Source organism: Dermacentor variabilis, chromosome 4, assembly GCF_050947875.1.
Source record: "Dermacentor variabilis isolate Ectoservices chromosome 4, ASM5094787v1, whole genome shotgun sequence".
Lineage (NCBI taxonomy): Eukaryota > Metazoa > Arthropoda > Arachnida > Ixodida > Ixodidae > Dermacentor > Dermacentor variabilis.
The window spans coordinates 220,444,464-220,463,619 of NC_134571.1; the positions used below are offsets into that span (position 1 = coordinate 220,444,464).

The 19,156-nt window shown below is 44.5% G+C and overlaps 1 protein-coding gene across 1 annotated transcript in view; it reads right to left on the bottom strand.

Moving 5' to 3' along the window:
• Window positions 1-19,156, bottom strand: part of LOC142578521 (uncharacterized) — a 226,168-nt gene that overhangs the window by 198,892 nt on the left and 8,120 nt on the right. The window contains exon 5 of the mRNA XM_075687899.1: window positions 341-400. Within this exon, the coding sequence (XP_075544014.1) occupies window positions 341-400 (60 nt within the window). The remainder of the gene's footprint in view (window positions 1-340; window positions 401-19,156) is intronic.

Below are 19,156 nucleotides of genomic sequence, written 5' to 3' on the forward strand. Positions count from 1 at the left end.
AACAAGGTGAACTGCGCTGCATTCGACAAGGGATGTATGCAGAAAACACACACTGCTGTTAGTCTTTTGTGCATTGATTCTCTGTTGCATGCGCTGTGGTGAAGTTGTCAATGTAGAATAAGAATTAGAAACAGTAAATACAGCACGTGCCCACGAGGACAGTGAAAAGACAGCACAAATTCCTTGAAAAGTGACAGGACACAAGCATCTATTGCCATTTCTTGTCTTGTGAGCAGCGCTTTGCATTTACTGCTCGTATGTATCACCAAGAAACTCAACTTTTTTCATTAGTAATAACAATTGCTTGATCAATGGCAATCTCTACATCTGGCTGCCTTACCTTCAGAGAATTTACCAGCGAGGAACAATCCAATGACCATGGCTTGCTGTACACGTCGAACTGAAAGAAAAAAAATATTTGTCGAGAAGCCATCTCATTATGAATGTCAACTTTACTGAAATTAGCATTAAAGAAATGTATCCACACACCGTATTGCAGCGATCGAAAAGCCATTCCACCACCACTGCGATATACCACTACTTGGCGATCGGTTGTTTAGATTGGTTCTCATTTTGAAAGGGGGCCCTATAGATATTCTGGGCAACCCTGATCTCTGGGCGCGTCTTTTCCCCACTGCAGCTTTCGTGAAAGAGCCGAGTATCCGCCACTGCTGTGGCAGCCAGCCGAGCGCTGTGCTAGGTACCTACTGGTAAGAAAAGTACCAGTGCACTCCTGGACAGCTGCTCGGCGACTAGGAGAGCTCCAGACGCTTGGAAAGACACACACCTATTGAAAGTTAGCTGCATGAAGCCGCAAGACATATTATTGAGCACAGCGCTCTGTACGAAATTCTCCCAAACAACGCCCCCCTCGAAAGCAGGACACCTGGCCGAGTGACATCTTGTACCCATATTATAGATCTGCGGGTGTACGGCGGTGGAGATCCAACCACGCAACTCCCGCAACCGAGCCGGTGTCCTACCCACTGGGCCACGATTATGAGAGCTGGACTCTTTTTAGGGCCGCCTATGCCTAAATCTCGAACACAACTCGGGAACTATAAAACATGGAGAGTAAGAACTATTCTGCTTCTAGCAGGCACTTGCAGAATATAGCCGGAAGCTCTATGATTTATATGTGCCATAAACTAATAAGTAAGCCCTATTGCTTTTGTTGATATTGTCACGCGGTAGTGACGGTTGAGGACAAAGCAACAAATCTGCGAATGGCGAAACTAACTTTATTGGGCAAGCCTGTGCGCAGAAAAACAGGATGCACTCCATGCTCAAGTAAAACGGCGAACACAGTCGGCGATCGTCGAAAATCTGATCATCGGGTCAAGCGCGTCGGCTTTCATACATCACTCGTCGAATGTTCCAGAGTAATCACTGGGGCCACCGGTAACCACCGGTCGTCAGACCTCTGTTGTTTTGACTGTTGTTGAAGAATATCCTCACGACGTCAATTTGGGCCTTCATTGTCTATCAGCGACCTCAGCATTGATTGAAAGCTCCGCGAGACTTGTCCATCTCGATTTGCCCTGCACTTCTGACCGTCCTGAGGAAGATTCCAGCAGACTGTGTTCTACTCAGAACATTCGTCTTACCCCACAAGCTATGACGCGCGCCCTTCTTTCACCCAACCCACCTATGCCTAATGGTGATTACATCGTCTGCGCTTCCTCACACTGTCATCAATGTTAGGGACAACTCCACGTGCCTTCCCCTTTTAAACTTCGTACCATACAGCCACGTTCTACCGCACGACATAGCCTTAGGCACGCTGTCATCTTGCGAGAACTACCAGCTATCAGCCTTGACTACTGAAACGTCGTCTCGCGGTCTCTCTCCGCCTTCACCGGCTGCGTTGCCCGGCTTCTCAGGCATGATATCTCCAGATATTGCACCTGAGCACGCCGGCCAGTTTCGTTGTTTGCTCACCTCATTTAGCGACATTTTTTTCCTTGAATGGTCGCCCTTTAGGGCAGACCTCCATTGCGATATCCCTAAGAGAGTCGCGACGCCCATAAGATTCACTGGGGAGCATATCGGGTGTCCTTGCATAGGCGACAAATAATTCAAGCGGAAGTCGAAAAGGTGCTTTCTCGAGGAATAGTTGAGCCATATTCAAGCCCGTGGGCGTCCTCTGTAGCTGCAGTTAAAGAGGACGACTAGAGTCTGTGTGGCCTACCCGCACTTGAACAAGAGAACTAAAAGAAAATTTTTACCCACTCCCACGCATTCATAACGCCCTGGACTGCCTTCACCGTTTCAAATATTTTTATTCCATCGACCTTCTTTCCGGCTACTCGCAAATTTCTGTAGACGATATGGAGCGCGAGAAGACAGCCTTTGTAACACCAGAAAGCCTTTACCAGTTCAAAGTCAGGTCCTTTGGCTTTTGTATGCCCCAGCCATGCTCGAACCCATGTTGGACGCATTTCTGCATGGATTCAAGTGGTCCATCTGATTTTTGTTACCTAGGTGACGTCATCGTTCTCGCTCTTCTGCTTGCCACATGCCTCGAGCGTCTATTATTAGTTCTTTCTATATTTGTAAAAGCCGGCCTCCAGCGTAATTCGTCTAAGTGTCACTTCGGTCATCGCAAAATCACTATTCTTAACCATCTTGTCGACTTTTCCGGCGTGCGCCCAGACAGATCAAGTTTGGGCTGTGCAGAAATTTTCCTTGCTGACTAGCGCCAAGGATGTATGGAGCTTTGTTGGCTTGTATTCTTACTTCCCCTGCTTCGTGCACAAGTTTGCGGAAGCCGCCGGGCCTCGCAGTGGTGCTCCACTTCTACCGCCTCTTCTATTTTACCTTGCAGAGAGACCGATAGTTCAGTGACCTCCAGCGAAGCCAATAATCCCCCCTCCCCCGTCATATTCCAGGCCCCTTCCACGAAAAAGGAAGCTGTCACTATAGGTTCTTTTCGTCAACGTTAACCGGCTGACACACGGTGCTACCTGACATTCCTCCACCGACGTAGAATAGCTTACGTTTTCAGTTCTACACCTTCGCTGCTAACACACCCTCGGTCGTTGCCTCGTCCACCCACCTTACCCCCTCTCCCCTTCAGAAGAACCCTACCTAATGATACTGTGCCTAGGAAAGCATATGTGGCCTTAACTGAAAAAGACAAGTGCACTTGTCGAAAAGTTGGCTCCTGTATTGACCTTGTTCTTCATTTGTTAAGACTGAAGGCACATATAAGCACAGGGAACACAAATAAGGGACCGCAAGGACACTAAAGCACTTTCAGAATACTGAGCTTAAAGTCAGCATTTTTCTGCTTGTTGCACTGGTGTAACACCGTTTGCTTTTATGTGATATTGCAGTGCTACAAAAATTCACTGAGATACACGAGTTTGAATCGCAATGGTCGTGGCGGCACAAGATTTGTTCTGCTTTGCCCTATGGTGAAGGAGAAGAGGTGGACTGATGAGGAGAACGACTATCAGCATAACTAAAATGTCGGACGGACACAGAAACGCGAGTTTGCAACAGATATAAATGGGTAAGGCATGACGTTGCTGGCAAGCAGGGAAACTAAAAGTGTGCTTGCGCAAGAAGTGCCTTCCTGGCAAGGATCGCTTCGAAGCTCTTGGGCGTGTGCGCAGGCACGTATGGCTTATTGCCTTCACATTTTAAGTGCATCGCTACTATTGCGTGTGGTTCGCCGCACAACAGTGCTGTCACAGCTCTATGGACATCCTTTGAATGCAGCGATTCCCGTCCAAGGGTAAATATTAACGCTGTCACGTGCTCCTACAAGCGCGCTGGCCATAAAACCACTGCTACGGGAAGACGTATAAGGGATTATAGATCTGTGGTGAAAACAAGTTCACTAGTACAAGTGGGAAGCCCGGACTTCTCTTAATGTCTGTATTTAATACCAACGTCTGGCCAAAGGATCACGGCACAGCAGAAAGGAAAAAAAATGTATTCAGTGCGTGCCACTCCCCAGATAGCCACAAACATCCAATAGATGTGCCGGATTGGTGTGCCGGAAATGGGATGTCCGATAGACATCCCTTAAATGCACAGAATTCTGAGGGACGTAAACTGACTTCAAAGTTTTGGCTGCCGTTTGAATATCCATTTAGTTCATTTATCAGACCTACAGCGCACAAAATGTTGGATGTCCATAGAACGTTCCTAAAAACAATAATTCAGACGTACATTGCACCGCCATAAAGTTTGTAGTTTAGGCGTGCATTGTAGGCCCTCCAAAACTTTCGCGTTGCATACGCCCTTCCATGATTTTGACGTGGACAATACTACTCAGCTGGCACCTATAGCTGGTGACTATATAGCTCTGTATCATCACTTCACATGCAATGGATGACCATAAAACGTCCCATTCTTTTACTGGACAACAGTCAATCGCTGCTACTACATTAAATGGATGTTTGCGCATGAGATGTACATTTTTTTTCTGTAGAACAATATACATAAGCAGTGAGCGAAGCGAAAGGAGGCAGTACGTGAGCCCAAAACTTTCGTGTTGCAGATTCTGAGTTTTGGTATTGTTTTGTTTCCAGGTTTGGAGAAGTAATAAACAAATATACAGTAGATTCAGCAAATAACTGATATTGAGAGGGCACGGCGAGACCATCGCAGATGCAGCCGTGAACCGCCTAATGTTCTTTGTACAGGTCACGCTGACCACTTCAATCCTGTGCGCACCATCAGTCAACTCATCTTGCAGTTTTGATGACGGAATCCTTCTTGTCGACCACGTGGCTGCCGATATCAACCGAGGCTTGGTCACGCAGTCTGCTCATCAGCCCCGACCTACAGCACCACCGCTGACAGTACAAATACCCGGGCAACTCAAGCACACCTTCAGAGGGCACGGCGAGACCATCGCAGATGCCGCCATGAACCGCCTAATGTTCTTTGTACAGGTCACGCTGACCACTTCAATCCTGTGCGCACCATCAGTCAACTCATCTTGCAGTTTTGATGACGGAATCCTTCTTGTCGACCACGTGGCTGCCGATATCAACCGAGGCTTGGTCACGCAGTCTGCTCATCAGCCCCGACCTACAGCACCACCGCTGACAGTACAAATACCCGGGCAACTCAAGCACACCTTCAGAGGGCACGGCGAGACCATCGCAGATGCCGCCATGAACCGCCTAATGTTCTTTGTACAGGTCACGCTGACCACTTCAATCCTGTGCGCACCATCAGTCAACTCATCTTGCAGTCTTGATGACGGAATCCTTCTTGTCGACCACGTGGCTGCCGATATCAACCGAGGCTTGGTCACGCAGTCTGCTCATCAGCCCCGACCTACAGCACCACCACTGACAGTACAAATACCCGGGCAATTTAAGCACACCTTCAGAGGGCACGGCGAGACCATCGCAGATGCAGCCATGAACCGCCTAATGTTCTTTGTACAGGTGCGTCCTCATTATTCCTGTCGTTGCTTTCGTAGTGATGATAGGTGTATTATCATCCTGCCGTGCGCTCAACAGTGCATTTCTTTACTTGATGATGCATGGAGTGCGCTTTTGCTGTTGCTTGCTGGTGATATTGAGCAAAATCCCGAACCTTCTAGGGATGAAATTAAGCTTCTTCTTTCCGATATGTCCTCATCCTTACAAGCATCTATTAATAACCTAGCTACGTCGCATTCCGATCTCGAAAAATCTATGAGTGCCCGTTTCAATGAATTAAATGATACGCTGAAAGTGCTCACTCAGCATACCGAAGCAATCAGCCAATTGCAATCTGAAGTTGCTTCTCTTAAGAAGGTGATCAATGCGCAACAAAAGAAATTGGACGATTTTGAAGACAGAAGTCGGCGCCGCAATTTAGTTGTTTTTGGCCTTCCTAAATCTGATCATGAAAGTCCGAGCACTTTAAAGCACGCAATTACTGAAGACCTAATCCGCGTAAAGCTGGGATTATCGGTCAGTACCGTAGAAAGGGTGCATAGAATAGGAAAAAAACGGCCTGATAAACATAGACCAGTCATAATGAACTTCTTTGATTAACATGAGAACTTGCGCGTCCTACACAATTCATTCAAACTGAAAGGCTCAACCATTTCTGTTAGCCACGACTTTTGTGCGGCTACCTTAAAGAAACGTTCTAAACTATGGCAACATGGCAAACAGTGTAAAGCTAAAGGCCCCAAAGTTTCTCTGGACTATGAGCGACTTCGGGTAGACGATAGCGTTTACGTTTGGAATGAGGCCACCTTTCAGCCAGTTACGCTACCTCAAATTGATTTCCCTAGAAATGGTCCTTGATTGCAAACAGAGACGCTCCGTTTTATCTTGCTTAAAGCAAGAAGTCTTGCCAACACGTCAACCCAGTTAGAAGATATCCTCATCCTCTATGACCCACACATTTTGGCAGTCACAGAAACTTGGTTGGCACCGGAGATAAATGACTCCGAAATGATTCCTTCATCCCACAAAATAATTAGACATGACCGTACTGGGCGTGGATGGGGCGTTGCCTAGATCACAAAAAGGGAGATAAGTTGTGTCCGGCTTCCAAACACACCACAACATGAAAGCATTCGGTGTGACGTTAAATATCGAGATTTTTCTATTTTAGTCGGTGTCGTGTACCGGCCTCCCAAAAGCACAGTGTCATTCGTGGAATCCCTTGGAACCTAGAGCGCATGCTCCGACCTAATCATAAATTTTTGATGGCCGGTGACTTCAATCTACCTTGCGTTGATTGGGGACAGTTATCGATCTCTGGCTCTCAAGATGCTGACAGTGCACACGTTCTTCTTGATTCTACGTTCTTTCATGATCTTAAACAGGTTGTACTACATCCCATACGTGTCACAGAACTCACCCAATCAATTCTTGATCTTGTTTTTATCAAAGGCTTGTCGGACAACCCTACTGTTGTCTTAACTGAAGGTATAGCTGACCACAAACTTGTACATGTGTGTTTAGACATACAAAAAAAACGACCAAGTTACACCCGTCACGCAGTCCTTTCTAGATTTTTCATCGGCTGATGACGAATCCGTCTTGGAATGCTTCCATCTTTCCCTCGACGAATTCAAATATGATGATGACGTCATGCTTCTCTGGGACAAGTTTAACTCTGTTGTTAAGTATTGTATCGATAAATTGGTACCGACGCGTAGAAAGAAAACTAAACGTCATAATCCATGGATCACTCGTGAAATCATTGATCTCAAACGTAGAATAAAGCGCAAGCGCAAATATAAGCTACCTCACAGTACCGAACTCCGCTCTTTAAGGGATGCTTTACTCATCAAGCTTCGCAACGCCCGTGACAAATTTCATAATCAGACTATGATTACATTCCTAAAAAGCTCCCCAGACAAGTTTTGGCGTTTCCTGTCTGACTCTAACTGTAGTGTTCAGCAGCTGAGAATAAACAACAGCGTAAGTTCTAATTTTAATTATATCGTCAATGAATTCAATGACGCATTTTATAAAGCATTCACTCCACCTTCAGTTCTCAGCGTCCATGATAAGTCGTATACGCTATCTACATCTCAATCAATTCCTGACATTTCAATTAGTCGTGAAGGAATTCTTACTATGTTGCTTGATATTGACGTAAAAAAATCGCCTGGAGCCAATGGTTTGCCTAACAATTTTCTTCGACGCTACTCAGAACTAACTTCTGAATTTCTATACATTATTTTTAATGCATCTCTTAAACAGAGCTCTGTACCGAAAGACTGGCTCACGGCCAAAGTAATACCAGTGTTTAAATCTGGTGATAAAGTTACTCCTAACAATTATAAACCTATTTCCCTCATAAGCACATGTTGTAAGCTCTTGGAGCATATTATCGCTAATCACATATCTAACCACTTGGAAGCGAATAAATTTTTTGTTGATTTTCAGCACGGCTTTCGTAGAAAGTTTTCAACCTAAGCTCAATTGTTATCCATTGTACATGACTTTGCCAGTGCCATTGATGACCGCCTGCAGATCGACGCTATATTCCTAGACTTGTCAAAGGCATTTGACCGTGTGCCACATGCAAATCTAATTGAAATTCTTAAATCACTTGGGTTACCAGAAGATATAGTACATTGGATTGAAGCTTATTTAGCGAATCGTGTTCAATTTGTGGAAATCGATGGTGTGAAATCTAATAGCCTGCCTGTTTTATCCGGTGTACCACAGGGCTCAGTGTTGGGACCCCTGCTGTTCCTTATCTACGTAAATGATATTGCTAAAAATTTGGATCCTAATGTCAAGGTGAAATTGTTTGCTGAGGATTGTGTCATTTATTCCACTGTAAAGAGTTCTTCATGCCAGGATACACTTAACAACAGTCTTTGTAAGCTCGCGGACTGGTGCGACGATAGAGGAATGCAAATAATTTTTTCCAAAACAGTGTCAATGACAATAACATTGAAACGAAAACCACTACTTTATACTTACCACATTGGCAATCGGAACCTTGAATCAATTACTTCTGTTAAATATTTAGGCATAACAATTAACAGCAACCTCAAATGGGACACCCATATTAACAACATATACAATAAAGCTTTCAAAAAACTTTGCGTTATACGTAGAAAGCTAAAGAAGTCCCCTTCATCTGTCAAGCTGCAGGCTTATCGTTCCCTCGTACGCCCAGTCCTAGAGTATGCTTCCATAGTGTGGGACCCGTTCATTAAAAAAGAAATTGACAAACTTGAACGCATTCATCGCCTGGCTGCACGGTTTATTTGCTCTGATTACAAAACATCTTCAATCAGTTTCTGGCATGTTAGGCCAACTTGGACTGGATCCGCTCCACGTGCGCCGCAAAATCGTCAGGTTGAAATTTTTTTACTCGTTGTATCATAATGAAACTGGTTTAGCAAATGCCACATATATTACCCATGCTCCACAAAGGTCGTCGCGTATTTTTCATTCTAAAGAAGTTCAGTCAAGCTTTGCTCGAACTAAAATCTTTCAGAAATCATTTTTTCCACTTACGAGCGAAGAATGGAATCATTTACAGGAATGTGTTGTTGCGTGCACTTCTTATGTTTCATTTGAAAATATGTTGACAAAGAATCTTTTGTAAACCCTCTCCTGCTTGGGCAGCATTGCTGCCTGCAGTATTGTGTAAATAAATAAATAAATAAATAAATAGCAGAAAAATAGCGCACGGAAATTTTATGAAGGGACTCTACTTTTATTAAGCACCATTATACATTTGAAAACGGCGACAAACCTCACGTGTGCAAGCGTATGCGGGCATGTACCAGCTTGTTGTGTTTCTGTAGAGTTTCGGTGTTGGAGCTGAGCCATGCTGTGGTGCTCCCTGAAGTGCTGCAGAAGATAGCTAGATACCGCCAGCCTTTCCGTTCTCAGAAGCAACGACTTTTTCGTTGCGGTGCTGATGATGTGACACCTCATTTCTTATTCTCGCCATATCAGCCGTTGTGTCCGGTTGTGAGGAAATACATGCTTTTCAAGCTACGTCGGCTGTTTGTTTGTGTCTTTCTTTTATGTCGGTAATGAGTGCTTAGCATGGGCCGGAAGAACTGAAGCAGAACGAAAACGCCACACGGTTTCGGCAATACCTTCAAGGCATGTCGCCGGTGTTTTTCCTCGGAATATTATTAAACTGAGCTATTTTGAACAGCTGCACTGCAGCCCGAAACAAATTGTTATAGACAAGCGACCTTTTGTCTGCCTCCTTTTGTCCAGTGTTTGTTCGCAGGCTTTGCGCACAAAGGCACAATGGTTTCAGTAGTTCTGGCACATGTTTTCGATAGTGGTTCTCGATGTTGTGAGGTAGTCACCGTTCATGCATCGCTTTTGTTCTGTCTGCCGGTGGAGGTCTCTGGTAGTAAGGCCTGTCTTTAGAGCTACGTGATATTTGGCGCGTTTTTGCTCCTGTGTACGCTTACATAGCTCCTGTGTATAGCGTGCAGTATTACGTGCTTGTATCATTTGTAGACACAAGGCGTGTACTTTTACGTGCTCTTGAACAGACAATCTTTTTGCACATTATATACACTTTCGTTGTACTCTACTGTTTCAAAGGTCAAATTTCAATGCCAGTGGTACTATTTAGGCAGATGCATTAGATCGGCCCCCATGATAAAGGAGATGTTATAGGTGTAGATTCTACTCTGGGATCTTAACCTAATCACTGAATGTATTGAAGCTGATAACCTGTTACATTAGGAGTTTTATGCTACTTTCTACGTCTTACCCCCTCATTCAGAAATGTGCCTCAATTTCAAGCTCATGCTTGATGTGCTCAAGTTGAAGAATGACGCGAACGCGCCCAAGCAAAGGCAATGAGTGTCTTGGACACTTTAACGCCTGTTTTTACAGTGACAAAATCAAGCATGGGCTTCAAGTAAGGGTGAATATATGAATTCGGGGTAAGTAATAAGTGATGTGTTTGCATAGTTGTAAATATCTTGTCCCCCTTTTCGTTTTTGGGTGCTAAAGCTAGCAAGCAAGAGAGTGATCTTCCAAGCACGCTTCTTCCTTCAGCACCGCATAGCATTGTAGCGTGTGCCTTTAGGAGTGCTGACAAGTTTTCTTCCTCTTTTGAAACTGGTAGCGGTATAACTTCTAATCACCGTAACAACTTCAAGGCTAAACCTATCTTCAGCGCACAAAAATTAATCTTCCCTTTGAAGTGGCAATATTAAGATGAGCACTCACTGCAACATGTTCTCTTCGTGGTACTGCTGCGGAGGCCAATGTAATTTACCACTGCTGCTATGTTGGGGCTGGTGTACGAATACCAACCAGATAATACTATGTAGATGCAGATGTAGCAGCTCGTCCCCAGCATCAGCTGAATCAATGCTTTGGCCTTTTGTGGCACCTAATTGCATTACAAGTAGTGCTGTATGTTTTCGAAAATGTGACAAATGCAGATTCCTGTTACCTGAAGTCCGACTGAGTGTACAGAAAGCATTGAGATGGTTTAAAAGGAAAGGGCTGATTTGATACTGCTACGAGTGACTCAGCACTCTTAGCAGCATGGTATGGTCTGGTGGCAGTGCACTTACTGCATGCCAACTGCGCTGTGGTACCAGGTAACCACTAACTGCAATTACATTGACATTCGTTATGATCCATGAATCTACACACGAATTCGCTGTAGTGTCACTCGCATGAAAATATGGCGTAGGTATTCTACTCGAAGAATCTATAGAGCCTTGCATAGTTGTACTTGGGCTTCACGCTTGCATATTCAAGGAAATTGAGGCGGAAATTAAGATACTTCCTCGTTAAACAGTCTTCATTTCTAAGAGTGAGGACAATGTGTTGAAACAATTTTTTTTTCATGCAGCAGCTGTGTTTCCAATATTTCTCCTTTATGGAGAAGCTAAATTGGCACCTTCAGGCTGCAAGGGGTTGCCTGCTTTTCTTACGCAATATATCATTGTGCTAACGTATAGATGGTTTTCAGATTGTTTTTCCTTTTGGATATATTGCCATTTTCGGCCTTCAGTTGTCGCTCTCATTTATGCTTCCCTACGTTGTTTCCATTCTTTCTTTTTTACGTTTGCTGAATACAAGGCTAGTCGAATAGTGCTTCGATGTTCCCACATGTGAATTCTGCTTTTGTTTTTGTTCATGAGAATTTAGTCTCATAATGTGCCCTCTGGCTTTATTTTACTGGAGAGAATGAAGCTAACACTGCGCTGTCGCTCACCTAGGAAATCATTTTTTTACGAGAGTAATGTTCTTTTTCAAGCGTTTTATTTACTGTCTTATTTTATTGATCCTTTAGTATGTTTATGCTTAGCTGTTACGCGAAATCGATATTTTTGTATTGATTCGTGCGTTAAGTGGTTAAGTGGCAGGCTTCAAGGAACCGGTTTTCAGCTTCTCTAAACTCGTTGTTTAGGTTAAAATCCCAGGGTAGAAATCTACAGCTTTAGCATCTCCTTTATCATGGAAGCAGATCTAAGGCATCTGGTTAACTAGGACCACTTATGTAATTTCTCCTTGTATAGCACTGGGAAGATTTATATAATGTGCAAAAAGATTGGCTGTTCAAGTGCATGCGGAATTTCATGCCTCGTGGCTACAAATGATACAAGCACGTAATACTGCACGCTATACACAGGAGGTATGTAAACATACAGAGGAGCAACAAAGCGCACCAAATATCACGTAGCTATACAGACAGCCCCTAAAACAAAAGACCCCCACGGGCAGACAGAACAAAAGCGATGCATGAGCGTTGGCTACTTCACAACAGCGAGCACCACTATCGAAAACATGTACCGGAACCACTGTAACCATTGTGCCATTGTGTACAAAACCGTAGTCCGCAAGAAGCACAGTACAAGAAAGACCAAGACGAGTATGAGAAGCTGATCTGAAGCACGGGACAAAGGGAGACACACAAGAACATCGCTTGTTTATCGCCGTTTGTTTCGTGTTGCAGTTAAGCTATTGCAAACTCGTCTCAGCCACGCACCAATTGGCTTAGTTTAATACTATTCCGACAAGAAACACCACTGAAATCTCTGCAAGGGTATTGCGGAAACTGTTGTGCATTTGCGTTGTGCATGAGCTCTTCGGCCGATGCTACGCAATCATTACCGGCATAAAAGAGAAGAAAGCTAAAACAAACTGCCGACATACCTTGAAAAACATGCGCCTGCTGACAACCGGACACCCCTGCAGAACTATCGAGAATAATACATGAATTGTAACAGCATCAGCACCGCAACCTAAGAGTGGTTCCTTGTGATAACGGAAAGGCTGGCGCTATCTTGCTATCTTCTGCAGCCCTTGAGGGAGCACCACAGCACGGCTCACCGCCAACACCGAAACACAAGCTGGCACATGCCTGCATATGCTCGCTGGATGGCTGCGCTTAACGTTATGTAGGAGAGGCACGCGACTGTGAGAAGAATCGATAACTGGACAATAATGCTACGTAAAATATCTTTCAATCATTTCACTTTTTTAATGTGTTTAAGCATCATTTTTTGTTTCATGTAGTGCGACATTTATAGCGCGCTTCCGGCTCCTTGCGTTTGACATACATGGCCTACGAGACTGAGTGTCAATTATCGAAGGCCACGCAATAACTTGCGCACGTGAGACTCGTGAACGTTTTGCAACGTTTGGTGGTGATTAATGAAAGTAGAGTCCCTTCATATAATTTCTGTGTGCTTGTTTTACTCCTATATATCAGTTAGTTCATTCGGGTTTAATGGCGCGAAAGCGACTAAGGCATTGCTGCGCCAGCCACAAGATATTAAGAATTCAAATGTTAAAGCAGCGCAAGCTGCGTTACTTTAGAGTCTGTGTAAAAAAACCAGTTTCTTCTAGAAAGCTGAACAAGTCAGTGAAAGGCACTAGCGGTTCATCTCCGAGTATTGAGGTGGGGTATAAAGGTATGTGTAAGTTGTAGAGATTCTGTAAAAGCTTTTGTCTCTGTGTTTCAATATTTGGACATGTCATAATAATCTGCATTATGGTAAGTGTTTCATGACACTTCTCGCAAGTTGGCGGGTTTTCGTTTTGAAGTAGAAAATTGTGTGTCAGGTATGTATGCCCGATTCGGAGTTTACATAGGATCACCTAATAGAAGCGTTGCTGGTGACTGCACGACTTTCATTCTCTAAGCAGGGGTTTTATTGTGTGTAACTTGTTATTTGTGCATGAGTCCCATTCTAGTTGCCACTTCGATGTCAGGGCTTTATGAATCGCTCGGATACTGTCTTTGTATGGAAGTGTTTGTGTTATACCTTTGTGCGCTGCCATGAACGCGCATCTATCTGCTGCTTCATTCCCTGGTATCCCAACATGGCTTGGGACCCAGCAGAATCGTAAGGTTCTTCTGTATTCATTATAGGCCAACATGTTTAGGATATCATCAAGTATGGGTTCAGACGCGGAGTTAAGGTTTAGAGATCTAAGTGCGCTTAACGAATCGGTATATATGATAGCATTCATCTGCTTGTCGCTGGTAATTTTTTTTTACTGCCGTCCATATTGCAAGAACTTCGGCGGTAAACACAGAAGAAAAATTATTTATCCGAATGCTATTTTGCGATTCTTTGTTACGATCCCGACACCTACGTATACTTGCGTTTTGGAGCCGTCAGCGTAAAACTCGGTGTATTTTTATATTTTTCTTGAACAGCTCGGAACTCTTGTATTATGTGTTCTTGTGGAATGTCTTTTTTCTTTAGATGTGTTAGTGTCCAGTCACATAGCTGTGAAAAGTTGTACCATGGTGGCAAGCTTGGTGGCCTTTCAGCAACCTGCAGGGCCTCATGAGGAACATCATAATTCTGACAGTATTCTTCGTGTCGTGAGATTAGTGGTCGAATCATGTTTGGTTTGTTTGTGTAGTGTATCCGTGATTTGCACTGTGTTACGATGCTGTAGCATATATGTTGTGGTGATGACCGAATTCGTAGTACATAGCAAAGTGTAAGTAGTGCTCTGCGTTGCTGTAAGGAAGGCTCACTGCAGTCAACATATTAACTTTGGAGAGGCGATGTTCTGTAGGCACCGCTCGTCCATCGTAGGCCAAGATTGTGAACTGGATCAAGTCGCTTAATGTAGGACTGCCTAGCTGCACCATAAACTGCACTACCGTAGTCGAGAATGTTACCTACAAGAGACCTGTATATACGTAATAGACGTGTTCGGTCAGTTCCCCAGTGCTTGTGCGATAAAACCTTATTGATATTTAGTGCTTTATTTGCTTTTATTTTAGTTTAGTTTATGTGGGCAAGGAAATTTAGTTTTGTGTCAAGAGTTACGCCTAAAAATTTGTAGTCTTTGACCGGCAGCATTGCACCATACAATGTGAGAACTGGAGTGCAGTGTAAACCTCGCTTCTGGGAAAAGAGAACTGTAACAGTTTTGTGCGTTGAAAAACGGAAACCATTTTTGTCAGCCCATTGTGTCAGATTATTTATCGTTATTTGTAGTTGCTTTTCGCAGGCGGGTAGATTTGAAGCGCGGCAAGCCACTTGCAAATCGTCGACATATAATGAGTGCATAGCAGATGATGGGTGATTTTATTAACAGAGTTCATTTTGACTATGAAAAGTGTCGTGCTCAGAAAGCAACCTTGTGGAGTGCCATTGTCTTGCGTAAATGTGCGTGAAAGTATTGTGCCGAGAAGTACTTGAAATGTTCTATTTGACATCAAATCACATAGACAATTGAGCATTCTGCCGTGAATTCCTAGGTCAGCCAGGTCTCTTAGGATTCCATATCGCCACGTCGTATCATAGCCCTTTTCTAAATCGAAGAAAACCGTCAGACAATATTGCTTGTGTAGAAAGGTGTCACGTATTTCCTGTTCTAGTCGCACGAGATGGTCAATGGTGGAGCAACCCTTTTTCTATCCGCACTTGTACATATCTATTAGGCTTGTTTCAAGGATAAATGTGAGTCTTATGTTTATGATGCTCTCATAGGATTTAGCTAGACAGCTCGTTAATGCAATGGGTCTATAGCTACTAGGAGATGTTGCGGGTTTACCAGTTTTTAGAAAAGGCACTACTACCGCTTTTTTCCAATCTGTGGGCATTACCACAGACTCCGATATCTTATTGAAAAACTTAAGAAGGTGCCACTACCGATGCTTGGGATAGGCGTGCCAGCATAGTGTAGTGCACGCGGTCAAGACCTTTTGCCGTTTTTTTTTCACCGGCAGAGATAACTATGTTCAATTCATGTATTGTGAGGGGGTTATTATACATTTCAGCTGAAGCCCCAGTGGTGAGCAGTCTCTGTTTCTCTGCCGATTCTTTATATTTTAAGAATGAATTTGAATAGTTTGCCGAGCTGGAGATGTTGTAAAAGTGTTGACCTAATGAGTTGGCCTGGTCCTGTAGTGTTGTATGTGTGCCTGCGTATGTAAGTAGTGGTATTGCGTAAGTTGAGTACTCTCCTCTAAATTTCCTCACCTGGTCCCACATTCGTTTCGATGTTGCCGTACTATTAATTGAAGAGATGTATTTTTGCCATGATGATTTTTCAGCATGTCTGCGAACGAACCGTGCTTTGGCTTTGGCTTGTTTGAAGCTTAACAGGTTGCTATAGGTGGGGTACCTTCGTAGGATTCCCCAGGCCTTATTTTGTGCTTTTTTAGCGTCGGTGCACTTTTTCGTCCACCAGGGGTTTAGCTTTTTGTACACAATACCCGATGACAGGGTTATGGCCTTTTCTGCCGCACAGATTATAACCTCAGTGATTTTTTTATTAAGTTTGTCAATACTTTGCTCTGGCGAAAAGACATCTTCCAGTATCGCGTTTTCCATAAAAACCTGCCAGTCAGCGAGCTGTATTGTGCAACGGCGTGGTCTAGTTACTAAGGTTTGTGGTGATGGTAGGAGTTTCATGAGTGCGGCTAAGTGAACGCTACTATATGAGGTGTCGAGAGCTACCCATTTAAAATCAGTAAAAAGAGAGGGCGAACAAACAGCTAAATCTAAACAACTAAATGCGCGGGAAGTCGGTGAGAAGTAAGTCGGCGCTCTTGAGCTTAAAAGACAAATATTATTTGACAGAATAAAATCTTCAACAAGTTGCCCCCTTTGGTCAGTTTTGACACTGCCCCAAAGAGTACAATGAGCATTGAAATCTCCTACTAAGACAAATGGCTCGGGTAACTGATCTGTTAGATTTTCTGGGTCTTTAGTAGTAAAATGTGTGTGAGGTGGAATATACAGTGAACAAATGGTGATGGTTTTCTAAGATAGAATGGTAACAGCTACGGCCTCTAAAGATGTTTTCAATTGGACATTTCGGGTAGGAGTGCCGCCCTGCACGACTATAACCACTCCACCTGACAACCGGCTGGAACATTCGCGGTCCCTTCGGACAACGGTGAAACCTTTGAGAATTTTATTATTTTTGGACCGAGGTTTGTTTCCCGGAGGCATACTGCAACTGGTGAAAAGCTGTTGATGATGTCTTTGATGTCACCTAGATTGTGTATGAGACCTCTACAATTCCAATGGATAATAAAAGCCATTTTGAAATTGAAAGGTAAGAAATGGCACTACAGGAAGAATAAGACGTGAGATGTTAGGTGACGGGTTTAAAAAGGCTAATACAAATGGGCGACAACCTTTAGGTTATCGCTTTCTTATTTTGAATAGTTATTGAGATTTTGTCCCTCTTACCGCTCTCGAGAGAGCGCTTGTCCTTCGGTGTTAATGACACCGGGGTTTTTGTGTCGACCTCCATCGCTCTCTCTGAGGCGCTGGAGGACCGAGAGTTTGGCGCCGAATCATGTGTCTCAGGCCTTGGGGTTCGCTTGATCTTAGGATCCTGCGGGACTGGTGTCTGCAGGGTCTTTGAAGAGGATGGTGCAGCGCCAGCTGCTTCTACCACGGGGGCGGGAGGGGTGACGGCGGGACCACTGAGCGTGGTCTCGGAGGACTCCTGAGGCCTCTGTGACGCTGCCCCCATCTGCATCACATCGGCATAACTTCTTCGCGGAAGGTACGATAGCCGCTTTCTGACTTCATAAAACGAGATATTTTCCCTTAACAGTTAGTGCAAACACTTCTTTTCTTTTTTTCCAGCAAGGGCAACACCGCGAGTAAGCTGGATGATCTCCTTTACTGTTAACAATATGTGGCGAAGAGGTGCAGTTGTCTGAATGGTGATCATTGGAGCTGCAGTTAGCTCAGGTTCCTTGGCCTCGGCACGCATGTCAAGCATTCCGAACCTTTGGCACTTAAAACGTTGTCTGGGGTTCGGGATATATGGTCTCACATTGATTTTAACATAACCTGCATCGAGTGAAGTAAGCATTTCGCTTGTTCCAAAGGTGGGTATAACATGTTTGGTGGGGATTTCTTGGTTGTTTCTGCGGATTACTATTCTTCGTACTTTTGTCACATTTTGTTCTTGGAAACGCTCAAGGAGTTCCTCATCGCTCAATCCAATAAAGTCTTCTCCAGATATCACTCCTCGGCTTGTGTTCAGTGTTCTATGTGGTGAAATTGTCACTGTGGCGTCGCCAATGCTGGTAAGGTCAGTGAGCTTCTCTGCTTGGTCTTTATCATTAAGTTCTAGGAGGAGGTCCCCGCTACACATTTTGGTGGCTTTGTACGTCGGTCCGATTTTTTCTTTCAGGCATTTGGCTACAAGGAATGGTAAGGCTTTTCTTACTGGCATGTTGCTTTCGCTGTGTACTACATAGTACTTGGGGAAGGATGGAGCGTTGCTCCCAAAGGAGAAATGGAATGGTACTTCGGTGAGGCATCTTTTCAGACGCCGATCATAGACGACAGAGGTTTGTGCTGCCATAGAAAATGAGTATGTTCGGCAACAGCGCCGACCGCCCACCACGGAGCCCAACGAGGGGACGCGACAGAGCTTGTGTACAAGCCTGCACGACGCCAGCCGTACGCCGTCGTTACAACCAAATATGGTATACCCAAGGTAGCATAGCCACACAAGGTTAACCCTTGCCGCCGTGGAGAAAGGAAGTAAATAGAAGAGAGAAGAAGACAGGAAAGATGAAAAAGTGAGAGATAAAGACGAAGGTTTGGGGAGAGAGAGACAGGAAGAGGCGACTGCCGATTTCCCCCGGGTGGGTCAGTCCGGGGGTGCCGTCCACGTAAAGTAGAGGCCAAAGAGGTGTGTTGCCTTCGCCGGGGGGCCTTAAAGGTCCAAACACCCGACCTCAGCTCAACCCCCAGATTCCCCCTTTCCCCGGACACGCCTAAGCCATGCAGGGCTACACGCGGGAGCGTCCAACCCTCATGTGCTAGGGTACGTGGTGTCGCAACACACGAAACGCCTGCTTACGCAGACGCCCCTGCGGGGATATCAGTTAATTGCTGAATGTACTGTACCTTGTTTTCCGATTACAATACGAAATTTGGAAACAAAGAAGTCTACAAAAACTCACAATCTGCAACACGAAAGTTGCGGGTGCATGTACATTCTTCTTTCGCTTCGCCCGCTGTTTGTGCATATTGTTCTACTGAATAAAATGTATATTTCATGCGCAAACATTGATTTTATGAAGTACAAACGATCGATCGATGTCAAGCAAAAGAATGGGACGTCCTGTGGACATCCATTACATGTGAATTGATCATGCAGCGCGACACAGTCACACCAACTACAAGCACGTACCGCGTAGTATCGTCCCCGTCAAAATCGTAGAAGGACGTATACAATGCTAAAGTTTTGGAGGGCCTACA